Here is a 27,002-nt window from a genome sequence, read left to right on the forward strand (position 1 = left end):
TATAGGCTTTTATACTTGTCGTATCCCTTACCGGGAGTGTGGGATGTCGTCTTAACATCCTCCCAGGATTTATAACAAGTTTTTGAAAAATTTATTTTTATTATTTCTAATAATAATATTATATTATATATTAAATATATACACAATAAATAAGTAACAGTAAAATAAATATTATTACTTTTGTTACCTTTTTCTTCTGTTTGGAGCTTGGAAAAATATGAAGGACTTTTAGAGCTTCGTGCTGATAACGTGTTGTGAAAAAGTAAAAATTTATGGTAAAAAGTAAAAATCTCAAACTCTCAAAATTTACTAAACTACACACTTTATAATATTTTTCTCTCTACTCAATTGTGATTTTCTTCACAAATGAGAGATCTATTTATAGAAAATCTTTACAAATAATCCAAAAATAAAATACATCATTACCTACATCATCACACACTAATTTTCAATATTTACAACTCTTATTTTCAACATTCAAATATTCAACATTCAAATATTCAATACACACATTTTAAATATATTTTTAAACAGATAGAAAATAAATAGTTCAAACTTCAAACAACATCTGTATAAATTGAAAATCTAATCAAGACATTTTCTCCACATTTTTTGGAGTGTGAATTTTTTTTTTTTTTTTTTAAATTTGTGGGATGAGCACCGTATATTAGTATGAATCTATACAGATTTTTCTAACAACATCAATATCAATCATATCATTTGTTAAGGTCACTCGTAGTCTAGCTTGAGGAACTTCGATTTTCCTCATGCTGGCCTACGAATGATCTTTAAATGAGATTATGACGCTTCTCTAATAGGTTTAGTGTTGGACAATCTCTTCGACTTAATCTTGAGTTCTAGCTCATTATAGCCTAGCTTAATCCATTTTTTGGAGTAAGTTGTTGTTTAATTCTATGTAAGATTGAACATGAGGATAATCACTGTTCATTTGTGATTGAATGTGATCATGATTCCCCTGTTCTTTTTTTTTATATCCTAATCTACGGATGGGAAAAACTCGAACTTGAGTCAATACATGGAGAATTCCGGTGAGATCATTGGGCCAAGCCTTCGGTCTCCCATTCATTTGTTCTAATATAATGAATAATTCTATTTAATTGTTAAAAAATAATTCTATAAATATTCCACTATTTATCAAACATTTTAAAATATAAAATTCTTCATCGATTTTTTAAACCATATATTTTCGTTTTAAACTCGATTTTATAATATTAATAAATTGGATTTCTTAATAAGGAAAATGTTTGAAACAAACATGCCCTTACTCATCCGGCCAATCACAGGCTTCACTGTAATAGCAAGCAAACAAACCACGCGGCGCGTGACAACTACGACGAGTATGAATTCATGTGATTCTAACCTCTTTAACATATTTTTCGAATCTTCCTCTTCACCAGCTCATTTTCGCTATTAATTTTTTTTCTACGTGATTTTTTGGAGCATTTTAATCCCCAGATCATCACCTTGATTCGTTTTTTGTTCGCCCTAATCTTCTCAGCTGGTAATTGTTGTGCGTGTTAAGGAAAGTCTGTTTTTTGGGTTCCACAATTCCTCCGCTGCTTGTTTACGATATCCAGGTGAAGCGCAATAATGTTTTTGCTACGTTTTCACAGTTGTTTTGCTCAATCTGTACGTTGGCCAGCAGAATATCTCGTGATTCGATTTTTAACTGTTTGGTTGTTTAATTTCTGCCATTTACGTGGGATTTTCATTTCATGATTATTGGGTTGGAGGTGGATGGGATTATTTCGCCACTAATTAGCTAATTTCTTGAGAAGAATATTGGTTGATAATTATGGTTGTGGAATTTTGTGTTCCAGTCTCAAATCTCTGGTATAGGTGTCATATATCTTTGTTCGATCAAAGTTGACATTTTCATTTACTGCTTCGATATCCAGTCTATGGCGATCGAATCTTGATAACAAAATCTCAAATTTATTTTGTTATTGCAGATAAGGCCTTTCTTGTTATGCTCTTGGTGTTAGCCATTGTTCATGAGGTGTCTCTGAAGAAGCCATTGGCGTTTAATCTCATCTGTGTATGGATAAGAAGCAACATATAGTGATATTTACTACAGCTAGCCTTCCATGGCTAACTGGAACTGCTGTCAACCCTCTCTTCCGTGCAGCCTATCTCGCGAAAAATGAGGAGCGAAAAGTTACTTTGGTGATTCCTTGGTTGAAATTAAAGGACCAAGAGCGCGTCTATCCAAACAATATTTCATTTAGTTCTCCATCGGAACAGGAAGCCTATGTTCGCCAGTGGCTGGAAGAAAGATCTGGATTGGTATCCAGTTTTTCGATACGTTTCTATCCCGGGAGAGTAAGTCTATTAATGAAATTAGATTGAGCATCCATGTATATTCTGTTAAAGTGTTAGCTCCTCGAGGTCCATTCAAAGTTTGGTAACCTGTTATGGTTTATAAAAGCTCCCATAGATCATCTATATATTTTGCTCTGTTTCAAATGTTTTTGAAGAGTCTGAGGCCCATTGTTATACGTGATCAATGGCTCCTATATACTAGTTATGACTAGTCAGAAAACCTCTCCGAGTAGTTTGTCTACAATATATTCAGATCCTTACTTGATGAAGGCGTTTGCTTTTAGTCCATTGGCAGCCTAATTAGTTCTGTTGATATGTTCTGCTCAGTCCAGCCATATTTTCATATAATCTTTGATGCCTCTGTGCAAAGGGCGAATTCATGTGCAAAGTGCGAATTCACACTATTCAAACCTTTATTTGTCTACAATATATTCAGATCCTTATTTGATGAAGGCGTTTGCTATTAGTCCATTGGCAGCCTAATTTAGTTCTGTTGATATGTTCTGCTAAGTCCAGCCATATTTTCATATAATCTTTGATGCCTCTGTGCAAAGGGCGAATTCATGTGCAAAGTGCGAATTCATACTATTCAAACCTTTATTTGTCTACAATATATTCAGATCCTTATTTGATGAAGGCGTTTGCTATAAGTCCAATTGCAGCCTAATTTAGTTCTGTTGATATGTTCTGCTCAGTCCAGCCATATTTTCATATAATCTTTGATGCCTCTGTGCAAAGGGCGAATTCATGTGCAAAGTGCGAATTCATACTATTCAATTTTGAAATCTGAATTCATCATAGTAAATCAAACCCAATCTGATCATATTTCACGTGCTCTCGTTCTTGACTGCAGTTTTCTCTACATAAACGTAGCATTCTTGCTTTGGGGGACATTACTGAAGTAATCCCTGATGAAGAGGCAGATGTTGCCGTCCTTGAAGAACCTGAGCATCTCACATGGTATCATCATGGGAAAAAGTGGAAAACAAAATTTCGCTTGGTTGTGGGGATTGTTCACACTAATTATCTGGAATATGTGAGGAGAGAGAAGTATGGGCAACTGCAAGCTTTTTTTCTAAAATACATGAACAGTTGGGTTGTGAACATATATTGTCACAGGGTATGCTTCTAGGCAACTATCTATTTCTGTCGCTGATTTATTGCGAGAACTATCTGCCTTCTTTTACATTTTAGTCTCTTCAAATAAGAATTTCTTGCATTACAGACGTCTCTTTTTTGTGCCAGCAAATCAATTGCTTGATTGATAGATTCTGACATAATACCTTCCTATAATTGTAAGGTAATAAGATTATCAGCTGCCACCCAAGAACTTCCGAGGTCTGTAGTCTGCAATGTCCATGGAGTAAATCCGAGATTTCTTGAAATTGGCATGAAAAAGGGAGAGCAGCTACATAACAGAGACCACGCCTTCACTAAAGGCGTTTACTACATCGGTAAGATGGTGTGGAGCAAAGGCTACAAGGAGCTACTTAAACTTCTTCGTGATCACCAAACGGAGCTAACTGGACTTGAGGTTGATTTATATGGCAACGGGGAGGACTCTGATCAAGTTCAGGAGGCTGCTAAAAATTTGGAAATACCCGTCAGGGTTCATCCTGGGTGTGATCATGGCGATCCTTTATTTCATGAGTAAGTTTGTAGCATTGCTGCTTTGGTATGATATTTGTACCTATTTTACACATTTGGTTGAGTTATTGCGCGAGCTAATTATTGTGCAACAAATAGTTTGATCATTTTATTTTAAAAAATTATCATCTGCCGTTGATTGATTACCATGTTGATCAAGGTTGACTTTTATATTTTTTCTTCCTATAGCTATAAGGTGTTCTTGAATCCTAGCACCACAGATGTAGTTTGCACAACCACAGCTGAAGCTTTGGCAATGGGCAAAATAGTTATATGCGCCAATCATCCCTCAAATGATTTCTTCAAGCAGTTTCCAAATTGTCGAACATATGATGACGGGGTGGGGTTCATTAGGGAAACACTCAAGGCGTTGCAAGATCAACCTGCCCCACAAACTGATGCTCAAAGGCATGAGCTCTCCTGGGAGGCTGCCACGGAACGATTCCTGAATGCTGCACAGCTCAACAACTTGCCAGCAAAGAAATTGACAAAAACACCCTCAAAGCTTTTCATGTCAACATCTATGAACTTGAGGAGGGGTCTCGAAGATGCATCTGCCGCAGTTCATTTTATGGGAACTGCATTCTTTAGTACACAACCAGATGAAGAGCAATGCAAAGAGGTTGGCTTATCTGTACCTTTGAAAAAACAGTCAACTCCTTCGAGAAAATGGGCTTTCTAAAATTGCTGGATGATTGCCGGCAAGTTAGCTTTCAGAGGTACTGTATTTAAGTGAGTACTGCACTTTAAAAGTCATTTCTTGTTTGTTCTTTGTAGTGGAGGGATTTGTATTTTTACATCTGTAATATGTATAATGATGATGTGTAGGAACCAGTAAACGCAGAAAATAATTGTATTTGGATTTTGTATCTCTTTTCTTGTAGTGATACTTAATTAGGAACGAATTGACGAATGTCGTCTTGAACCAAGATCATTACTTGATGTACGTTTTTGTGTATTGTGTTTGGTTGTGATCTCTCCAACACATATGTATCAATGTTTCACGATTGGTATACATGACACAAGACACAGATGCGACCAGTGATCCAAGCAGTGGCGGAGCCTCATGGAGTTGACGGGGTCAATGTGCATTCAGATAAATGGCTTCAGAAAACACCAAATCTTTGGTGATATCTTACTTCAGTAACATATGAAACCTGAAGTCTGTCACAAATAAAACATTGAAAAGAAAAGGTTCAAACATAATTTTGAAACACAGCAGTAGCAGCAATAACGTCTGCACAGAACCATTTTTTTTCCCTCAATTTTGAGACAAGAAAGGTGCTGGAATATAATGAACTTCTCTCATGAAACATGTTTAGTCAAATGACGATTCTCTCCATCCACCAATGTTCTCTGCATCTCCAAATTCTCTCTTGCAGTTTTCCTGCAACAAGATTTATAGAATATACAAAATTGAGAATAAAAAGAGTAAAGCGACACTCAGACCAGTTACATTATGTGCGCACACACCCCGTGTGTATGTATGGGCTTAAAGTCGAATTCATTCCTATTTAGAAGCACAGAGGATCCATATGTATTGACACAAGCTTTCTCCTTAATTCTAAAAGCCGTTTAGTTCTCATTTTAAAACACTTGAAACCTAAAACCAGGTAGAGTCTCAAATCAGGAACTTCATATCAGCATATAACTCATATAAGCAAGGGCAGAGAACCCGTAGTACACTAAAAATTTATAGATGTAAATTCTTGTATTTTGTGCAAAAAAACATATAAACAGACGCCAATTCCAATTGATGGGCAATGGCTGTCCCCCTGCTCGACACGGTGCTGAATATAAGACATCTTAGAACAGAAAAGAATCCCACGTAAAGTCAATTTAATTATTGCTCTTTAGTCATTGAAAATTTATCGATTTTAGTACAGGAAATTTTAGTCAAGTACTCGATTTAGTAACCTGAGGGACGAACTTGAGGCCAACTCTTATCTCTCCACGGTACCGTTCATCCTTGACAACATTGTATGCAGCTGGTGGCATGGCTTCTTCGACAAACACTGGCTCCAGAGGAATGCTGTGCATACAGAAAACAACAGTAAAACTCATCTCAACAAAAGTTCAACAAGAAATTTTAACTTCGAACAAAAATAAACCCAAGCATCTCATTTATCGATCAAAATATAATGTACTAGACTAGAACTCACATTGCTTCTCCAACAAAATCATCAATGGAGAAGTTATCGCTATCCATTATTTTGATTCCGATTTCCGTTACGCCACTAGAGACAGTGAAAAGGAAGGTCTCATTCCACTCAGGGCTGGATCCTTGTCCTGCAAGTGTCAATACCAAGAAAAACGATAACAGATGTTTTAAGAAATGTTTAGCAACATTATTGTCTTGGCATGCATAAGAATGCCCAATATTGAAAACGATACCAAACCTTTAGCAACACTGCTATTTTTCTCCTGAGTCCGGCAAGTTAAAACAGCGTAAGTGTTCATGTTAGCTGCCAAATACCAAAAAATGGGACTCATTATAAAAAGAGTAAGAACACTTCGCAATTCAAAACTTCTGTTACTCACCTTAGTTCTTATGCTTATTGTCTGATTTATGACTGAAAAGATTCGAAACATGGCGAGTACAAAGGAAAATATAGTGAGCTGCCATGGGAGATGCGACACTAAGTTTAGCATAAGACTATGTCATTCAAAATATATTAAAAGAAGTATCAAAACACACGTTTTATTGGTATGTGTACATAAAATATGATATGAAAAATCAAATATATAGGTTGAGACTTGTGAGGTTAATTGAACACCATCCGTAAACTACATGAAATGTTACAAATCAAAAAACCGAACCAACAAATTCGTCCAAATAATTCCAGATTCCAAAAATGCATCTCCAGAATCAAATCTTGTTAGTAGAATAAGTTTCATTTGAACACGCTTTTAGTAATACTGTTTTCTTCCTATTTTAGTTTAGTATAAATAGTTTCTTTTCTTCTTTTGGGCACAATTTTGGCAGCTCATTTTCTCGCTGTAAGCTGAACAATGGAGCTTCTCCAGTTTATGAGAAAAGTTCTTATGAGATTTAACATGGTATCGGAGCATAATTTATGATCTGAAATGTTCGTTTGATTTATTTTTTCTTCGACGAATTGTTCTGTAACAGCACAGATTTGAGAATCGGTGCGCGATAATTTCAATTCTTCTTTTCTGGAGCTTCCGTCGAGATTTCTCTATCTCCGAGTATCTTCAATGGCAACTAATATTGGATTCAATGATCCACTCTACATTCATCCATCCGACACTCCTGGTATGTGCCTTGTTAATGATCACTTGACAGGGGTAGACAATTATGGAGTGTGGAGTCGAGCAACGCTTATCACATTGCGTGCTAAAAATAAAACTGGATTTATCGATGGTACGTGTAGAAAGCCTGCTCTTGAACAACCAGCTTTGCATCAACGAGAGAGATGCAATGCGTTAGTATTGTCATGGATCATGAATTCGGTTTCGAAAGAAATTTTTTGGGGTATTGTTTACGCAATTGATGCATTTGCTGTTTGGAATGATCTCAAGGATCAATACAATAAAGTGAATGGTTCACGGATTTTTGCTCTGCATCGAGAAATTGGACGCTTACTGCAGGGTAGCAACACTGTGTCGAGCTATTATTGTAGATTGAACCAGTTGTGGGAGGAGTATTCATCATTAGTCGCGTTTCCATCATGTGAATGTGATACTGCAAGACAATACATTGCACATGATCAGCAACACAAGCTTCTACAGTTTTTGATGGGACTAAATGACGGTTATGCTCAAATTCGAAGCCAAATTTTGATCATGAGCCCTCTGCCTTCTGTAGGAAGCATTATCTATTATAACCCAAGAGGAATCACACAGGTCACTCTTACAGCTGAATTGCCATCAACAGCCCTTTTCTCTGTACAAGGCAAACTGAATAATCAGAAAAGAGATACATTAACATGTGACTATTGTCACTGGAATGGTCATACCAAGGAATTCTGTTACAAACTTGTTGGATATCCTCCGGGTCACAAACTGTACAAAGCTGACAACAATAGGAGGGGGCAGACTGGAAGATCATACAAGGATGCTCCTAAAAATCAAAGGCCATGTGCAAACTTAACTGATGTTGCACTAGTAGAGACTTTGCCCATGGCTAATGCAGAAGTCACCAGTACTACCAGTGCTTCAATCTTCACACCAGCTCAGTATGCCGAAATATTAAAGATGTTGGGAACACACAAGGTTCAATCTCCAACTGAACCAACTGTGAACATGGCAGATATACCTGATACTTCGAATTCTCCATCACAATGGATAATTGATAGTGGTGCAAATGCTCATATGGTTAGTGATTCTAGTTTGATGCGCAACTCTAAATCCATAGTGATTTCTCCTAGGTCTGTCGGATTGCCAAATGGTAGCAAGGCTTCTGTCAGTAGAATAGGATCTGTTTTACTCACTGATTCTATCACACTTGACCACGTATTGCATATGTCAGATTTCAACTTCAATCTTCTTTCAATATCCAAGTTTACCAAGGACCACAATTGTTTTGTTACACTTTACCCCCACTTTTGTTTGTTTCAGGACCTCAAGACTGGGAAATTAATGGTGACTGGTAAAGAATTCAATGGACTTTTCACAGCCTAGTACCTTTTATTCAGTCTCTTGATTCTGTTTGCAATAATTCTGTTCGTAATAATAGTTCAATTGTCAATGTTTCTGGTGATAATTTTCTTTGGCATAAGCGCTTAGGACACATGTCTATTTCTAGAATGCAATTGCAGACATTTATGCAGAAATCTGTAAGTCTTCCTCATTGTTCCATTTGTCCCATGTCTAAGCAAACAAGACTGAAATTTCCCTCAATGAGTTCATCTAAATCTTCTTGCTGTTTTGAGTTGATTCATGTTGATGTCTGGGGTCCCTTCCATACACCCACCCATAACGGTGAGAAATACTTTCTTACAATAGTTGATGACTTTTCTAAAGCAACTTGGGTTTACCTCATGCATTTTAAAGTTGAGGTGCTGCAAAATCTTAAAGTTTTTTTCCAGATGGTTCATACTCAATTCTCTGCCACCATAAAAATCATCCGAACGGACAATGCAGGTGATTTCTTCAAAAGTGAATGCACCTTGTTGTTCAAATCTCTAGGCATGATACATCAAAGTTCATGTCCTTACACTCCACAACAAAATGAAGTTGTTGAACGTAAACATAGGCACATACTTGATATAGCCCGTGCTCTGCGGTTTCAATCCTCATTACCTTTATGATTTTGGGGAGAGTGTGTCTTGACATCTTGTTATCTCATTAACCGTACCCCCAGTCCATTAATTCAGAATAAGACACCTTATGAGATCTTGTACCATAAAACTCCATCCTTTGATCATATTCGTGTCTTTGGTTGTCTATGTTATGCCACCTCTTTAACCCTTCGAGATAAGTTCTCTGCTCGAGCTAATTCTTGTGTATTCTTGGGTTATTCTTGCAGTCAAAAAGGGTACAAGGTTATGAATCTTGCTACTGGGAAATTTCTTGTTTCAAGAGATGTTGTCTTTCATGAGAATATTTTTCGTTTTGCTATTCCAGATCCATTATTACCTATAATTCCATCAGATGCTTGCTTCTAACCCTTGTTCAATTACATCAGATTTGGTGGGGGACATCTCACCTACTTATTCTGATCCTCCTGTCCAACCAGCCCCACCGCTTGTTCCTCATACTGACCATGCAATTTCCCCACCACACAGAAGATCCTTGCGTGTCTCCACACCTCCCATTTGGACCAAGGACTATTCTTGTCCCACATTATCTCACAGTAATTTAGCCACCTCTAAATATCCTCTGAACCGTTATCTTTCTTATTCTAAATTTTCCCAACCTTATCAGAAATTTTTGGCATGTGTTTCTTCTGACAGAGAGCCTAGCTCTTATCATGAGGCCATCTTGGACACTAGGTGGAAGGTAGCCATGGATTTAGAACTAGAAGCCTTAGAGTCTAACCACACTTGGGAATTGGTTCAGTTGCCGGTTGGGAAGAAGTCTATTGGTTGTAGGTGGGTGTATAAAATTAAGCGACATCCAGATGAAAATGTGGATCGTTTTAAAGCTCGTCTTGTAGCCAAGGGATACACACAGCAAGAAGGCGTAGATTATCATGATACTTTCTCCCCCACAGCCAAGATCGTCCCTATACGTTGTTTAATAAGTGTTGCAGCTACGAAGCATTGGCCCCTTTATCAAATGGATGTCATCAATGCTTTCCTCCAAGGAGATATTGAGGAAGAGGTGTATATGCAAATACCACATGGGCATCCTCTTCAAGGGGAGAAACGTGTTTTACGGTTGCTTAAGTCTCTATACGGTCTTAAGTAGGCTTCTCGGCAGTGGAATACTAAATTTGCTAGTGTTACGAAGCTAGCAGGTTTTGTTCAATCCGATAATGATCATTCCCTCTTTACTAAGCATGATTCTACTCATATCACGTTGTTGTTGGTATATGTAGATGATATTATAGTGACTGGAAGTAGTGAGAAAGCCATTACTGATCTGAATAATTTCTTGCATTCTCACATTCATATTAAAGACCTTGGCTCATTGCGTTATTTTCTTGGCATAGAAGTTGCTCAGTCCAAGGCAGGGATTTATCTCAACCAACGTAAATATGTGTTAGAATTGCTAGCCGACTCGGGTTTGACAGGTGCTAAAGTTTGTGATACTCCTGTTATTCAGCACCAAAAGCTGACCACTCATGAACTTGATGTGTTTAATCAACAGAGTTCTACTTCTGGTCTCCCAGTGCTTATAAAAGATTGGTTGGTAACTCATTTACCTTACAATTACAAGACCTGACATTTGTTATGCTGTGCAAGTCCTCAGTCAATTTATGCATGCACCAAAGAAATCACACATGGACTCGGCAATACGTGTTTTGCGCTACTTGAAGTCTGCACCAGGATTGGGCATTTTGTTATCTGCCAATAATGTTTTTCTCTACATGCTTATTGTGATTCAGATTGGGCAGCATGTCCGATGACACGCCGTTCGATCACAGGTTATTGTATCAAGTTGGGAGATTATTTGATCTCTTGGAAGTCTAAGAAGCAAAATACAATGTCACGCTCCTCCGCCGAAGCGGAATATCGAGCAATGGCAAGCACCACTTGTGAGATTACATGGATAATTGGGCTACTGACAGATATGGGAGTGACATTACTTTCAACTCCAACATTGTATTGTGATAACCAAGCAGCGCTACACATTGCCGCGAATCCGTTGTATCATGAGTGCACCAAGCACATAGAGATTGATTGTCGTCTGATTAGAGAAAAGATAAAGAGTGGCGTGATCAGAACCGCACACATCCCTACCACAGAGCAACTAGCTGACATCTTCACCAAGAGACTCAGTCGGGAACAACATTCTTATCTCATGTCCAAGATTGGTGTCTTGAACCTACACCAATCTTGAAGGGGAGTGTTAGTAGAATAAGTTTCATTTGAACACGCTTTTAGTAATACGTTTTCTTCCTATTTTAGTTTAGTATAAATAGTTCATTTTCTTCTTTTGGGCACAATTTTGGCAGTTCATTTTCTCGCTGTAAGCTGAACAATGGAGCTTCTCCGGTTCATGAGAAAAGTTCTTATGAGATTTAACAAATCTATTCTTTTGAAAGACCAAACTTGAAAAACACAAACACAGATGGTGTAACTCTGATCCGATCTTGATAACCCAGAAACAAACAGCTGAACCCACATCACATAAGAAACGAGGAAGATCAAGACCACTTTAAGACATAAACTTCAATAGAATCCATTCAAGGCAGAGTCAACATAGACCCAAGGAAAAAAAATTATCCGATCAGAACTCCTAAAAAATTAAAGATTGATTTTTTTTTTTACTTTTGATTATCATACACGTAAATATGCAACAAATCGGTAGCGTCCTCGAAACCTTTTGCCGGAACACAAGAAACAAAGAACCAGGAAAATGATGGCCATTTTAAACCTTAACAGAATCCAGAAATGAATTTATTCACGAGAAGAAGTGAATCCCGTCAATATTCAATACCCATTTTAATCAACGAACAGACATAGCTAAAGCATTGATATTTGATACTTATACGCACATAAAAAATCAGTGTCATCAAGTCCTTTGGCAGAAACAAGAAGGACTTCAAGCATTCCACGAGGCATCTTGGAGATCGGGAGGAAAAGTAGAAAGATTGAGAAATGGACAGGAGATTCAAAAGATTCTGAACAGGTCAACTGCTGATCTCTTATTCTTCTTGTCTGAATTCTGATAACCGACAAATGGGTATAAAAACTCAATCTATCACTGATGTTCAATAAAATTATAATTCGATCTTTTTTCTTTTAGGCTCCCAAATTAATTTTTTTTTTCCAAAAAATTTGCTCAATTTGATCTTTCAACATAAATATTTCAAAAAATATTAAAAATAATTCTGATTTGATTATTATTAAAAAATTCATAGAAAATGTCATCAAACTATATGAGAACCTATGTTCTTTTTATTTTAAACATGTAAAATTATTATTATTAGGTAACTTATCTTATTGAGGAAGATATATTTCTCAAAATTATGGATATGAACATTATTATTATTAGGTAACTTATCTTATTGAGGAAGATATATTTCTCAAAATTATGGATATGAACATACGTACGAGATGTATTATCTTTAGGTTTTATTATAATAATTTAGAATATTTAAAACAATGAGATCTAACTGAATTTAGATATTAGGAACAACTAATAACATATCAAATTACTAAGATAAAATATGATTGATCTAAACAGAGAAATAATCATTAAACTTTTAGAAACGAATACTATGAAATCAATTAAAATCGTATGGGACATGACTTCGGCAAAGACCAAATAATCATTCTTGACCGGAGAATCTCTTAGCGAGATAGCCAGAAAAATAACTACCCTATTTAAAGCTCAACTTATAAGGGTAGTTTATTTCAATAGTCGAGATACAAAGGAGAAAAAAAGTCATGAATTAATGACATCTTTAGTAGATGAATATATTGTGTTATTCAATAAATATAGATGAAACTCAGGATTTGTAGAAAGAACATCAATGCAATTTTCTTCGTCTTTCTAGAGAGAAATGTTAATAAGAGAATACACCTCCGACAATTCAGATACTCTGGCAAAGAAGAGGACCATCAGGAAGTAAAACTCATCTCGAATCACGGAATGAACACAAAAGATAAAAACTCTCAGGTGAGCTCACGTTAGAACTAATGAAAGTTTTAAATATTGTAACTGCTGGCAATGTGGATCAAGAAGTCTCATTTCAACCAATTGTCCAGAAAACTATAGAAATGGAATAAGGTGCTTCAAATCTACTCCGGATATCGAATATACAGTTTATTATTAAGATATGATTCAAATATACCAGTTTGAGATATTCCCTCAAGTGAAAATATATATGAAGAATAAGACTAAATCTTGATTCAAGAAGATTCAGATGGAGAAACAAAGATTGGTGAAAGAAGTTAATAGATTGTATTTTATTACCTATCAGATTTTACATGTTCTCTACATTACACAACATTCATAATTGTTTATTAGAAACGAGTTTATTGAAATACCAAAAATATTTGAAAAAGTTGTTAGTCAATTTATCCAAAAAAATAATTGAGTATGCCTTAATACAAGAAACAGATATTCAGATCCAAGATAACCGATTTTACAAAAAAAGCATAGCCTTAGGATAGAACAAAAAAGACTATCTTTCCAAGAAAGAATAACAAGTCGCATATGGAGAAAAACACATGCCTCGGATACCCAACCGACCCCAAAATTTTTTTCAAAGATAATAAAGCTTAGATGTACGGAATGACGGAGAGAAGTTGAAATAATATTTGATTTTACAAAACAAAAAAAAAATAAATTCTCTTGAAATGTCGTACATTATTTGGAACAACTCATGATAAGAACCTACCAAAGAATGATAAACATCGGAGAATTAGAGGTTCTCATCAAAGAAATTCCAAGAAAATAACTTGATCAATTGGTTTTTGGACTAGCAGTTTCTCGAGGTACACAAACCTTGAAAACACGAGGAGTGTTGAAATTTCGATTAAACTAAACCTTGCATTTATAATAAGGTATTTTAGTTTTTTAAAATTTTTAATAATCCGGTATTTGTTATTTTTTAGGAACAATAAGGTATCATATATCATAAACTTCGTGGGGAGATTTTTTCAATGCCATCATGACATACTTGGAAAAAGGAGGTGAAGATATTGTAATTATAGTTTTTAAATTGTGTAGAGCAAAATGATTTAGACGAGAAGTCGTGTTTCAAACACTTCCATGTCACGAAGTTGATAGTAAATTGAAATTTGGATGAAATTGTGGAATTTGTAATGCGTAATTTCGATTATTCAATTTCTTTTGAATTTTATATATTAAACTAAATATTAATGCAATGTTCATTTTAAGGGTTACTGTCTATTGCTAGACCCCAAGTTTAATCGTCACTATTTCAGCGTCATCTGCTCAAACAATCTGGGAAGAACTTTTGAATGCAAAGGGATATTTTACGATAATAGAGCAAGTTTCTGAAAATGACGAGGTCTATTTATGCGAGGATTGTAGGTGTAAAGTCTTACGAAATTTGATCATATTTATTGTGAAAAAAGTGTTTCAAAAAAGTCACTTTGGCTTAGGATAGATTTTATTGTGAAAAAGTGTGATCATTTTGATGAATGGAAATTTGAGGTTTATTTAACGAACATACGATAAACTTTTGCAATATATTGTTTGAATGTTATATATTCAGATCTATTTGAAAAGATATAGGAGCAACCCGATGGCTGACAATGTTTTTTGGAGTTCCGCAATGATTTGTGATTTTAGAAGGGCTAGGAAGAAGGAAAATATTGTTATTCAGGCTGAGTTGGGTAATCCGGAAAAGAAGTGGATGCCATCAGGGTCATACAATCTCAAGATGAATGTGTATGCAGCAATGAATAAGGATAAGAATCATTATAGCGTGGGCGATGTGGTTCGTGACTCAGAGGGTCAGTTGTTACAAGCATTTAGAAAACAAATCAATCAATTATCAATATCGGTGGTGCATGGTGAGCTTTTAGCGGTCCGGGAAGGAATCAAGCTTCTGTATGAGAAAGATCTTCGAGATGTTCAAGTGGCATCAGACTCTCTGTTGACCGTGCAAGCAGTCACAACCAATTAGGAGAATCTTAGCTACATTGGTTCTAATGTGGCAGAAATCAGAGATCGATTTCAGACCCCTATTATCTCCGAATTTATTCATGTGCGAGAGTCGGCTAATTTAATTGCCCGTTATTTGGCTCGTTTTGTTTTTTCTTCTTCCTCATCCTTTGTGTGGATGAATGGAGAATTTCCAGCTTGGTTGGTTAAGCTTGTAATTGACGATTATTCACAATAAAATTACAAGTTTTACTAAAAGAAAAAAAGAAAAAAGAAAAGAGTCAAGTCCAATATTCAAGTCCGAGTTGTAAACAAACATTTTATGTAAAGAAGTTTTTCAAATTTTGTAAAAAAAAAAAATCTTGATTGTACTATCTATAATCCATTTAGCTTATTTTGTATTTTAATTATTTATTCAAATGCACGTACTTACTAATTTTAAATCGTTAATTATATAAAATAATATTATGTTCATTACAAAAATATATAAAAGCATAGTTGTATACTTAATTTAGTAAAAAATCTCGTCAAAATGAATTTGCTATATAAGAAATAATTATATCATGTAAATATCATTACAATGTATTAAATGTTTAATAATAAATATAAAATGCATAAGTTATTGTACCAACATATAATGAATATGTTATTAGAATGTGTCAATTTGGATTACTTTTCAAAATTCAAATTTGAACATGAAAGCCCTTTTTAAAATTAAAACCACATGAAAAGTTTGTATTATTCGTATATCATTATTTTATTACAAATAGGATTTTATACGAAGCACATAATTTATATGCGTAGTACTGTGTAATTGATAAATACATTCTGTCATTCTTTCTTTAACACAAGTGATAAAATTTTGCGACCAAAGTACAAAAATACTCATTTATTAAGTGTTATCTGTGAGGCTAACATTTCAAAGCACACTGAACACTGAAACCACATATCTACTTGGATATGAGAAAACAATGGAGATTTTAGTTTTAAATGGATATTTTAATAGTTTACTGCTTAAATAATTTCCCATGGAAGTATATTTTTAAATCAGATTTATAAAATATATCGAGGTGGCATAAATATAAGCGTTTTATTAATTTCCAACAAAATATAATAAAAAGTTTGTATGTCTAGATTCGTCAACCACTATGTACTTTTGGACTTTTTTTAAAAGAGTTGTTACTTTTTTATGTTATCTCATTAAACAAATCTAAATATTATAATGTAATAATTAATTTAAAAAAAACAAAAACAAAAATAAAGCTAGAGCTTATTAATGCATCAAACTTGATCATCTCCAGAAGAAATCACCTCTTAGAAAAAAAAAATAACAATAACGAAGCGAGAATTTTAGGGGAAAGTATGTAAAAATATACAAAGGAAACTCCTTTCTATATGGCTGGCACCACTTAAATAGCAACGAAGGACATACAAAAAAATAGCTAATTCATCTAACCCCACCATGCAGCTAAAACATTACGCGCTCTAAACCACACATCGATTCTTCAGGACACCATTGGAATCATCTGCATGGAAATACGGTGCACGAGTTCTACGGGCTTTCTTCAACTCTTTTTTACTTCTTCGCATGGTCTGGAATGAGTCGTTGCACGAGTTCTGCGGGCACACCAGCAAGTTCTGGAAGCAAAAATGGAAGTGGAGTAGATGAGAGAAGAGGAGATGCCTTTCCGAGTCCATAAACAAAATTTAGTCCGAGAGTAACATGTAAGTTTACCTTCTGGCATAAAATTGAACAGAGGAGGTAGGGGACGGCCATTTGGCAAACATGCGTTAGGTTCTCTCAAGTCGTCAAAAAACGGATGAGCACAAGCCTCCAACTGGTTAAATGAGATGAATAATCAAGAACATGAAGCTCAAAACAGTCATCAGTGGACCAGAAAACATAAGTTATGCTGAAAATAATCAAGAAATGATCCTTACAGCAGTGAAACGTAGAGTAGGTGAATATTGGAGCAGCCTTGACACTAAATCCACTGCTTCTGTCGGCATTCGTTTATTAAATATCTAAAGAAGAAAAAACTTCATTTAGATTTCTTTACATTAATGGGATTATACTAATTGGGAAAAGAAGAATGAGTGTTTGTAGCATTTGGACTCATGTTCACAACAAACCTTATGCCAAGGGTGAGCTTTGATCTGAGGAAACTTGAATTCTCTGTAATCTGGATTCATGCACTTGATTTCTTCTCTCGTAGGTGTCCCCAAAACCTACCATGCATTTCATATGAAAAAATAAAAATTAGGATGCACAAAATAAGACTTAGAAAACAATACAGAATCATTAAACTTAGTGCACCTTAATAATTTCAACTAGTTGATCTACACTGCTTTCTCCGGGAAAGAGAGGCTGCGCATGTGTAAATAAGATCTCAGAATGGAATTCCAATCAAGTTGAGTAAAACGGAATTATTGCTCATCGAACCTGTCCTAGAAGTAGTTCAGCCATAACACAACCAACGGACCACATGTCAATTGCAGTTGTGTACTCCGTGGCTCCAAAGATTAGTTCCGGAGCCCTGTAATAACGAGAGCATATGTATGATATATTTGGTTCACCCGGTACCTGCATGAACCCAGAAATCTAAATAACCTCCATATGATGGCACAAAATTCAAATTTAGGCATCAAGATGACGTACCAGCATCTTTGCACTTCCAAAATCACAAAGCTTCAGCTGATGCGTGTGGGGATTTACCTGTAGCAAGCATCATAACTAAACAGTTCAAAACTTCACAGAGATATTATTCCGAGGAAAACATTAAAGCTGTAAATTTGAATAAAACGAACAAATACTTGTTTAACCTTTTGAGGAAATTTACGGAAACATTCATAGACTACAGAAGTTAATAGTGCGTGGTACTGAAAAAAGGAAGTATTAACTGCCAAAAAATAACCATACCAAAAGATTCTGCGGCTTTATGTCACGGTGGCAAACACCAATAACACTATGTACATAATTCAGAGCACGGCAAATCTGCGATATACATTAAACAATACTCAATATTTGCGACAAAAATCCCGAGAATGTGGAAAAAGCTACAAACAACCCCGTGACACTAATAGAACGTTTGATACACGAACCTGATATGTATATAACTGCACATAAAAGACAGGCATGTGTTGATTCACTCTGGTATAGTGCCTTGAAGTTCGATAAACGGTTTCCGAGACAAACTCAAGGACGAGATTAAGGTACACCTCATTCTTTTCAGTGGTCGAATAAAAACAATGCTTCAGTTGAACAACGTTAGGATGATTGAGCATGCGCATAATCTGCAGTTCTCTGTTCTTGTATCTTCTATCCTGCAGCACCTTCTTTATGGCGACCGATTCGCACATTTCGAGGCACTTCGCCTAAGAGGCAAATAATAATAAAAGAAAATAAAGTCGGTCACTTTTATAGCCTTCCAACCTATGTAGTCTCTAGTCACACGCTAGTTTCCAAAATAGACACAAAGCAACCAACTATACCTGATAAACAACTCCGAATGAACCAGTTCCAACCACGCGCTCAGCCATATAAGACATTGTCTGAGAAATGGCATAAAAAATATAATATTGATGATCCCAAATCCCAAATGTAGAAAGAAGACAACTTGGATGAATGTTTACTGGTAGCCATGGACAAAAAACGCCAGGCGACAAAGAAGGATAATTATAATGCGGCAACGGTAATCCAGAGAGAATAAAATCACCTGTTTTGGTTGTCCATCACGACCCCCAACTGACGTCACAATTATCTGACCGGTCTCAGTTCCGTTACCGCTAACAACAGTGGGCTCCATATCCTGGAATAGAAGTTGACATTCGAAATTCAAATATAAAGCCAGATGAAAGATGAACTAATTCAATATTATTTTTGTATTTAGCACAACAAAAAATGATCCTAGTGAAAGAGAAAAACCTTTACACTGTCCTCTTGGTTATCAGATTTACTATCATCTCTAATTTTCATTTCTTGCATGTCTTTGGGAAGCTCATCATAGCCAGACTTCTCGGGTCGTCCATGTACATCTGACGTGCTGGCGACAGATTCGGAAGAGTTAGAAGCCATCTGCTGTTCAGGTGCTCTCGAATATTTTTCTCCCGCCTGTACCTCACGGGCAACTATTTGATCTATTTCTTGCTCCACCTTCACCCGTTTAACGTTCGAATCCCCACCCTGCAGCAAATGGAATAACTTTAAATCAATGCTTGCAATCCACTTCCATTAATTTTTCAGATAAAAAATTCCAGCATCATGAAAATTTAGTGTCACAAAAGCTAGGCATCAAACGGACAAAGTGGGAAAAAAATAATTTCGAGAAAATCTTCCTCAACCAGGGGACACCACAAACTTCACCTACCCCTGAAAAAGATTAGCGTGCCCTCTCTGAATACATATTTGCATGAAAAAATCGAACCAACGAAAGAATGAAACTAGCTGATGCAGTAAAACATCACAACCACGGTTACTATTCTAAAACTTTACAAAAATAAAAGGTTGAAGAGTAGATTTCAAAATTGTTTCCTCGTTTAAATATTCACACTTCTTGCTTCCTATTCAGACACAAGAAAATAAGATATAACCCGTTCCAAATAAGCTAGTACAAAACACAAATATCCAGTAGACTCCAAAATTAGTTTGGTTTTACTTGAACCTAAAAGCTGCCTCTCGAATCTATCTGATCTAAACTTGAATCATATAGTTCGATGAAATATAATAAGAACTCAGATGTTAATCTAAGTGTAAGAGTTGAAAGTTTAGCCAATTTTTTTCGTATACAATTAGAGCATCAAAGAACCAAAATAAAATTGAAAAATGAGATGAAGATGCAGCCGCAAGTTGACAAAACTAACCTGTAACAACATCTTCAAACGGAATGACAAGACTACCAAGAAACCAAATTTTCACCACTTTCTTTAATTTTTATTTTCCTTTTATATACTTTTACCCCAACATAATTCCAAAGATTAACAGACAGATGCACAACCTATCTAAAAGTTTCAAACTTTCATTAGTTTAGGCTGTTTTCTCAAATTTTTCAAGCTACCCAAATAAATTCCATATCAAGATTTTCAGGAAACGGATACCCAAAAACAAAGTTGCAAACAAGAACACGGAGGAGAGAAAATTACAGGATCTGAAACGGAGGACCGGCCTGAAGCAATGCTCTTGAGCCGACGCATCATATTCATTTTAACCTTTCTAACCGAACACCAACCAAAAATCAAACCCCAGGTGGGAAATGGAGGAAAATGCTTCTCAACTCAATCTTTAATCAAAATAAACACAACCAACGATCAAAAGACACGCAAAAAGGAAAAGGAAAACACAAGAATCAGATGAGAACAAGAAGCAATGAAAGAGCAGGTAAAAATGAAATATTTTTTCCCCTCTCTCTTCCTCCACCAGCAGAGAGAGAGAGAGAGAGAGAGAGAGGGTAAAGACAATGGAAAGAAAAGGAAATTCAAGAAATCCGTTCGGTCAAAAGTTCAACGCCTAATCAATATTCAATCCGAGCAAATTTCTCCCCTTTTGATTTTTTTGTACAGGTGATCGGACTTTGTTTGTGAGCCGTTGATTTCACTTTGTGGCGATCTGACGGTGGACAGAGCGGACCAGTTTAAAAGTGAAATGACGAGAATGGACTTAGATAGGGGAGGAATTTATTAGGCGACTGGCTGAATATTCGGGGGATTTTGGGTTCTCGGCATTTATAATCTGACCGGGTGTTTGCTTGATTGCAGTTATATTTAGACTTTTGAAATTTTGAATCTTTAAATAAATGTGAACTAATTGACCCTTTTTGTTTATATTTATACTTCATATACTACTATGGAAATGCAATTTACTACTTTTAAAAATAAAATTTTATTTGAGACGGTCTCAACACATGTCTTTTATTTAGGTGGCTCATGAAAAAATTATTATTTTTTATGTCAAAACTATCACTTATTTATTGTATATATAAACAGAGTTGACTAATCTCACAGATAAAGATATGTGAGGCCGTCTCCCAAAACACGTAATAATTTTTAAAATATTAGATTGTTTTTTAAATATTTCATTTAAAGAAAATATTTGACATAAAATACTAATTGATTAGGTTTGAATTTTGGTGGATTCATTTAAGTCTCACCATATATTTTAGGCAAATGTACAAGTATTTATGATTCATTTTAAATGCACCAAAGATAGTTGTTACTTGTTATTTGAAATTTACTGTCAATTCAAACTTTTCCATGCAAATTATACTCAACCAGCTTTAACAAATTGCCTTAAAAAGAAATTATATATACACGTATGAGTAGGTCTCTTGTGAGACGGTCTCATGAATCTTTATCTGTGAGACGAGTCAGTCCTACCGACAATAACAATAAAAAGTAATTAGTATAAAAAGTAATATTTTTTAATGGATGACCCAAATAAGAGATCCATCTCACAAAATACGACTTGTGAGACCATCTCATACAAGTTTTTGCCTACACGTATATATTATAATTCTTTACAAACACGAAATATTTTTATATTTTTTAAAAAAAAATAATGAAATTCTTTTTGAGCCAAATACCCAACACTCAATGAATGGGATTACCGATTATGTACTTCATTTAGGAAATTTTAGGCTGGGCTAATTAAATACGAGACGCTGTCTACTCTGCCAAATTCAGCGTTTTACTTTATTATTATTATTTTACCACACAATTTTATAAATTCGTTGCCGTTCCAATTCCTGGATCCGGCCCTGGTTATGTGATTATTGGGCTTGTAAACCATGTGAAGATCTAAACGGCTTGGGCTAAACTCGTACCGATACGTGACACAGTAGCCCAACCCAATTCTAGTTTTAATTCTAACATAGTCGAGAAAAATGTGTGCATATACTAAGGCACACTCAAATCTACAAATATTGTCAATGATTTTGTTGCGTTCTCTGCAAGAAAATTAAAGGAGTGTTTGTTAATATAACCTCTAAAGAGGAAAGGAAAAAAAAGTTCTTCGTGGTTATTAACACCAAAATTTTGTTTTTTCTTCTTTTAGTTTAATTCAATTTCAGACTCGGTCATATGCTAATTCCGATTCTTCAAAACTTATTTTGTTATTTTGGTCAACAAATGAATTTTTTTTTTTTTTTGCACTTTTAATTTCAATATTGAGTAGATATCTGTGAGACGGTCTCACGAGAGACCTACTCAATATTGAAATTAAAATTGCCAAAAAAAAATCATTTGTTGACCAAAATAACAAAATAAGTTTTGAATACGGTCTCGTGAATCTTTATCTGTGAGACGGGGCAACCCTACCGATATTCACAATAAAAAGTAATACTCTTAGCTTAAAAAGTAATATTTTTTCATGAATGACCCAAATAAGATATCCGTCTTACAAAATACGACCCATAAGATTGTATCGCACGAGTTTTTGTCTATTTTCTGAGTCAAATAATAATTAATACTTTTTTTTTTATCAACTTCACTATTTTAAATTATGGATCGACCCGTGGGATCTGTTTCTTCTTTTCACAGCACCTCAGTGGGCCTGAATTGTACTCCAATCCCGAGCCCAATACTCAACCTCTTCACAAAGCCCAACTTCGATCGACTAAACCCATTTTCCTCATATACTACAAAAATAGCCGGGTATTCCTCCTCTTTTCTTTATTTCAATTTTCTCATTCCTTTCTACTTCTTTTTGTTTTTTGTTTTGTTTTTTTCCATTTCTTTCACATTCAATTTTTTTTTATTCAACTTTAACATATGCATCGAAATTCCTTTATAGAGCACAACCAAACAATCTTATTATTTATTCAACGTAATATTTAGAAGTAAATTTTCAGTAAAACACACCGTCGACGGGGTTTGGAATAATTTTACGGTCTTAAAACACACCTCCATCTTATCAAAACCTCTAATCACCACTTCATAGCAATACTTAATCTAGATTTCATTTAAAAAAAATAACATAAGGTATTTCACATATCAAATTTTGTGAAAGCTAACACAAATAAAACAAAAAAACATCTATAATATAAATTTCATGGTCCAATTAGTTATACAATTCAAAAGATACACACATCTCGTTTCCAAGAATAATGCCCATTTCAAATTATGGGTGCCATTGACCCGATTTTCTTTTTCTTTTTTTAATAAAATAAAATAAAATAAATTCCCCCATTTTCATTCATGATAGGTCAACTTCAATCAATGCAATTCAATGTCACCAATATTTCAATTAGCGTTGCTCTATAATTGTCCGACTCTTTTTTTGGCCCCCCTGTCTTGTCAAACTATTTCTACCCTTTTCCTCCAAGACTTTTCTGCCATGTCCACAAATACACACTTTGCATTATTTATTATTATTTGGGGGGCTTAGGTTCCATTTACAACTTTAATTTTTAATTTTATATGAAAATTTTAGTTTTTTTTCAAAAAAATTTATTTATTTTACTCTATTTTCTGTTTTATATTCTTAAACTTTATCAACATTCAACACAAATCAAATGAATTCTTAATTTTTTTAAAAAATATGAAGTGTTGTCTTGAGTTTAGTTTCACCGAAATTGGTAATTTAAGTTGCAATAATTCAGTAAATTTTGAAAATACGAATATGTCATATGTTTTTTTTTAGTGGTCAGCGATGATTTTACTAAACAATTATTGTGCAATAATGTGAAATGACTGAACTTATACTATTCATGTATTTTGAAATTTTTGTCTTATTTTTTTCTCAGTCAACATCTACCCTAAGAAAATGATAGGTAGTAGGGAGGGGCTCACGCTAGTTGGGACTTGGACAAACTACATGGGTCTTTGGTTGGAGCCCACTTCCATGTGAACGTTGATAGGAAGCCCACTTATCAATGGGCCTTTTCTACGGAGGTGGTCAAATTTATGTCGTCTCACACAAGTTTTTGTCAAATATAAAATGCTAACATGGTCGGGCTGTCGATATACTCTTTGATCTACCCCCATCTGAGCAAGATGATCAATATTTTATCCAGTGCGAACCAAAAAATTTATTTAATATACATTGAAATATAACGATAGTAGATTTTCATATAAAAAAAGATGATATTGATCTAGTCAATGCATCGTAGATCCATCATGCCTCAGTCGCCGGTCTCGAGGTTATATACTATTTTTTGCTACTGAAAACATTGACAATGACAAATAGTTCAAGTCCTAATTCTACACTTGAAAGGGTCCAATTTTTATGGAATTCCCCGATTAAAAAATTACATTAAATAGTCCATTTTGTTCCATCCATCACATTAAAAATTCCGTCGAGACTCGAAACGTCGACATTTAAACTCAATAATTTTAGGAACTGGACCATCAAAAATTCCACTTTTTCATACTTCCTACATGAACCACGAGAAAGAAGAGAAATTAAACGAAAAGCAAATGAAAAAATTGCTGTATTTTCTCAATTATAAAATTATTAAATTTAAATATATATATTTGAAATATAAAAATTTTAAAATGCCTTGTAGATAATATTATATATAAATTATTTGTTGCAAACTCTCCCTAACACGTTTACCAATGGGATACAAGATTTTGTGAAACAACTTAAATTTTATTTTGAGAAAAAAGAAGACCACATCTGCTAGCTGTCCCTTTGGTGTACGTATGAGAATGGAAATAAAGCCGGAAGAAGGAAGGCTTATATAATATATTTATGAAAGTGTGGGGATAAAATTAGAATTAATAACTAATGTGTGAACATTTTCCAGCACATTTCTGTCCTCTACAAAATGTAATTCTATGCAATAAATGGGTGGGAATTAGTTAGCATAGAACTTGACGATTTCCTAAAACTTTTATTTTTAAATTTATATGTAATTGACTGAACTCCTAAATCACATATGAAACGAATTCCGTGGAAAATCTCCCAATTGCTACCAAGCCGCCAAAGAGGAAAACGTCGTAAGTGGGATTTAAATCATTAATGGGAATTAACTGTCGTAGGATCTAGTTAATATGTGTATATTAGCACAAATTAAGAAAACACACACGCAAACATAGAGTGGATTATGGGACACCGAAATTTAATTAAAAAGTACTTCAGTAATAATATCACTTGTAAACATGTATATTGTCGGATCCAGCTACTAAAAAACAGGTGGGATTTATAAAACATGTGGTTTTCAAAAGTAAATATGATATTTCAAACTTTTATTTTAAAGATTCTTAGTAAATTTTGATTTTTTTTTTTTTTTGCATGAATGTCTTTATACTTCTTTCTCATGTTGGTAAAATCGTAAATTCAATTTTAAGATCCAGAAATTAGAAAAATAATTATAATTAATCTCGGGAAAAATAGTAGGTCTCTTGTGAGATCCGCGAGAGGGGTAAATCATGTTCATATTTACAATATTAAGCAATATATTTGGTTTAAAAATTAATATTTTTTCATGAGTAACTCAAATAGGAGAGTTGTGTCATTGACTCGTTAAATTATCTCACAAAAGTTTTTATGTGGAAAAAATTATTATAATTATTTGATTGAGAAAAGATTGTCTTTGAAATGATATTGTCCCGTCGGGATGTTTAAAACTCTTATAACCACCATTATTTCAAGATTATAACAATATAAATCAAATATCAAAACTTACAGACATGGAATATTTAGAGAATTTTTTAGATACTTGCTATTAAAATACGGGTAGACGTGAAATAGAGAAATCAGAATGATTTGAATTTTTTAATATCATTTAATTCAAGTATGTGTTTTGTTTGAAATAATTCAAAAATACTCATATTTTATTTGAAATAATTCAAAAAAATTGTGTGCGTTTTGGTGTATATATTATATATGCACTTGGTGAATGTTTGTGTTTGCAAATTGGGCAAAATCTTGTTCAAATATTATTTCATTCAAACTCAGCAGCAAATGAAGGTTTTATGATTAGACGATACTATATAATGATAATAATTTACAAATTCACATATCTCACACACAGACACACACATATAAATATAATTTTGTTATACTGCCGATCAATAAGTTTGTTTTTGTGTTTATCCTTGAGACGGCACTCGTCCATCGGACATAATGAAACATATGAAATTGTACATCAACACATCAGCGTTGAGCATAGAGATGAACAATATATTAAGGCATAGTTTGGTACACATGATAGAATAAACATGTGATATATAATATAATGATAAGTTAAGAATAAATAAAATGTATGATATTATATTTAATGTTTGAATAAGAGTGATTAAATTTATATATTAGATTGTAATAACAAAATTAAGCTTATCATAATAAATTTTATAATTTCAAAGTTGTTGCTTGAGCATATTTCTTATCTGTTCATACGCCGACAATGCTTACATGATTTATTTATTTTTACCTAATTTTATATATTATATAATATGATAATTGAGCATTTGATTTTGTGAGTCGAATCAAATATCAATTTTTAAGGTTAATCGAGTAATACTAAAAATTTAATTGAGAATTATAAAAATCATTTATATAATTATCTCGATTTCATTTATATAATTATCATATTATATAATATATAAAAATAAATAAAATATTTTATTGATTTTAATTTCTACCTACTACTATATATTTATAAAAATAATTTATATAATTATCATCTAGCAATACTAATTTAGAACTTGATCACATATAGGAAGTGATCATATTTTTAAGGTTTAGGATTTTTATATATTGAGTGCAATTAAGTCATTTGTGGTGTTTTTTATCATTAGATTAAAATTATCACCCTCATAAAAGGGATATTTTTTACTTGTATAAAATTATTTATCACGGG

At 34.2% G+C, this 27,002-nt stretch overlaps 3 protein-coding genes across 4 annotated transcripts; 1 reads left to right on the forward strand and 2 right to left on the reverse strand.

Annotated features, from left to right (window-relative positions):
- The first annotated feature begins 1,300 nt into the window (after nucleotides 1-1,300).
- Nucleotides 1,301-4,903, forward strand: LOC142546802 (digalactosyldiacylglycerol synthase 2, chloroplastic-like). The gene is made up of 5 exons (XM_075654717.1): nucleotides 1,301-1,598; nucleotides 1,974-2,343; nucleotides 3,197-3,463; nucleotides 3,644-3,993; nucleotides 4,180-4,903. Exons 2-5 carry the CDS (start codon nucleotides 2,062-2,064, stop codon nucleotides 4,670-4,672), a joined length of 1,392 nt encoding a protein of 463 aa, XP_075510832.1. The 5' UTR covers nucleotides 1,301-1,598; nucleotides 1,974-2,061; the 3' UTR covers nucleotides 4,673-4,903.
- A 178-nt stretch (nucleotides 4,904-5,081) lies between these two features.
- Nucleotides 5,082-12,292, reverse strand: LOC142546803 (16 kDa phloem protein 2-like). The gene is made up of 5 exons (XM_075654718.1): nucleotides 12,119-12,292; nucleotides 6,390-6,455; nucleotides 6,153-6,279; nucleotides 5,908-6,022; nucleotides 5,082-5,377 (listed from the first exon to the last, which is right to left on the reverse strand). Exons 1-5 carry the CDS (start codon nucleotides 12,183-12,185, stop codon nucleotides 5,309-5,311), a joined length of 444 nt encoding a protein of 147 aa, XP_075510833.1. The 5' UTR covers nucleotides 12,186-12,292; the 3' UTR covers nucleotides 5,082-5,308.
- Nucleotides 12,293-16,491: 4,199 nt separating this feature from the next.
- LOC142546804 (shaggy-related protein kinase alpha-like) lies at nucleotides 16,492-20,705 on the reverse strand. 2 transcript variants are annotated; one of them, XM_075654720.1, is made up of 13 exons: nucleotides 20,344-20,705; nucleotides 19,136-19,387; nucleotides 18,921-19,013; nucleotides 18,697-18,756; nucleotides 18,307-18,579; nucleotides 18,125-18,199; nucleotides 17,864-17,920; nucleotides 17,648-17,788; nucleotides 17,522-17,572; nucleotides 17,338-17,433; nucleotides 17,146-17,229; nucleotides 16,940-17,042; nucleotides 16,492-16,842 (listed from the first exon to the last, which is right to left on the reverse strand). In XM_075654720.1, exons 1-13 carry the CDS (start codon nucleotides 20,401-20,403, stop codon nucleotides 16,781-16,783), a joined length of 1,407 nt encoding a protein of 468 aa, XP_075510835.1. In that variant the 5' UTR covers nucleotides 20,404-20,705; the 3' UTR covers nucleotides 16,492-16,780. The 2 variants fall into 2 exon arrangements, with proteins under 2 accessions (XP_075510835.1, XP_075510834.1); XM_075654719.1 differs by having other exon boundaries at nucleotides 19,130-19,387; nucleotides 20,344-20,703.
- Nucleotides 20,706-27,002: the final 6,297 nt, after the last annotated feature.

Source organism: Primulina tabacum, chromosome 5 (assembly GCF_025594145.1).
Source record: "Primulina tabacum isolate GXHZ01 chromosome 5, ASM2559414v2, whole genome shotgun sequence".
In the NCBI taxonomy this organism is placed as follows: Eukaryota; Viridiplantae; Streptophyta; class Magnoliopsida; order Lamiales; family Gesneriaceae; genus Primulina; species Primulina tabacum.

Bases quoted from the DNA above. Each gene is read 5' to 3' on its own strand.
- LOC142546804 (XM_075654719.1), bottom strand. From the start codon at position 20,403: ATGAATATGATGCGTCGGCTCAAGAGCATTGCTTCAGGCCGGTCCTCC. The intron at 17,921-18,124 runs GTATGGTTATTT...TGCTTGCTACAG, and splicing joins TAAAGCCGCAGAATCTTTTG to GTAAATCCCCACACGCATCA. The intron at 17,043-17,145 runs GTAAGGATCATT...TCATTTAACCAG, and splicing joins CTACTCTACGTTTCACTGCT to TTGGAGGCTTGTGCTCATCC.
- LOC142546802 (XM_075654717.1), top strand. From the start codon at position 2,062: ATGGATAAGAAGCAACATATAGTGATATTTACTACAGCTAGCCTTCCA. The intron at 2,344-3,196 runs GTAAGTCTATTA...TCTTGACTGCAG, and splicing joins TACGTTTCTATCCCGGGAGA to TTTTCTCTACATAAACGTAG. The intron at 3,994-4,179 runs GTAAGTTTGTAG...TTCTTCCTATAG, and splicing joins GGCGATCCTTTATTTCATGA to CTATAAGGTGTTCTTGAATC.
- LOC142546803 (XM_075654718.1), bottom strand. From the start codon at position 12,185: ATGCCTCGTGGAATGCTTGAAGTCCTTCTTGTTTCTGCCAAAGGACTT. The intron at 6,280-6,389 runs GTTTGGTATCGT...TGACACTTGCAG, and splicing joins AAATAGCAGTGTTGCTAAAG to GACAAGGATCCAGCCCTGAG. The intron at 5,378-5,907 runs GTTACTAAATCG...ATCTTGTTGCAG, and splicing joins GCCTCAAGTTCGTCCCTCAG to GAAAACTGCAAGAGAGAATT.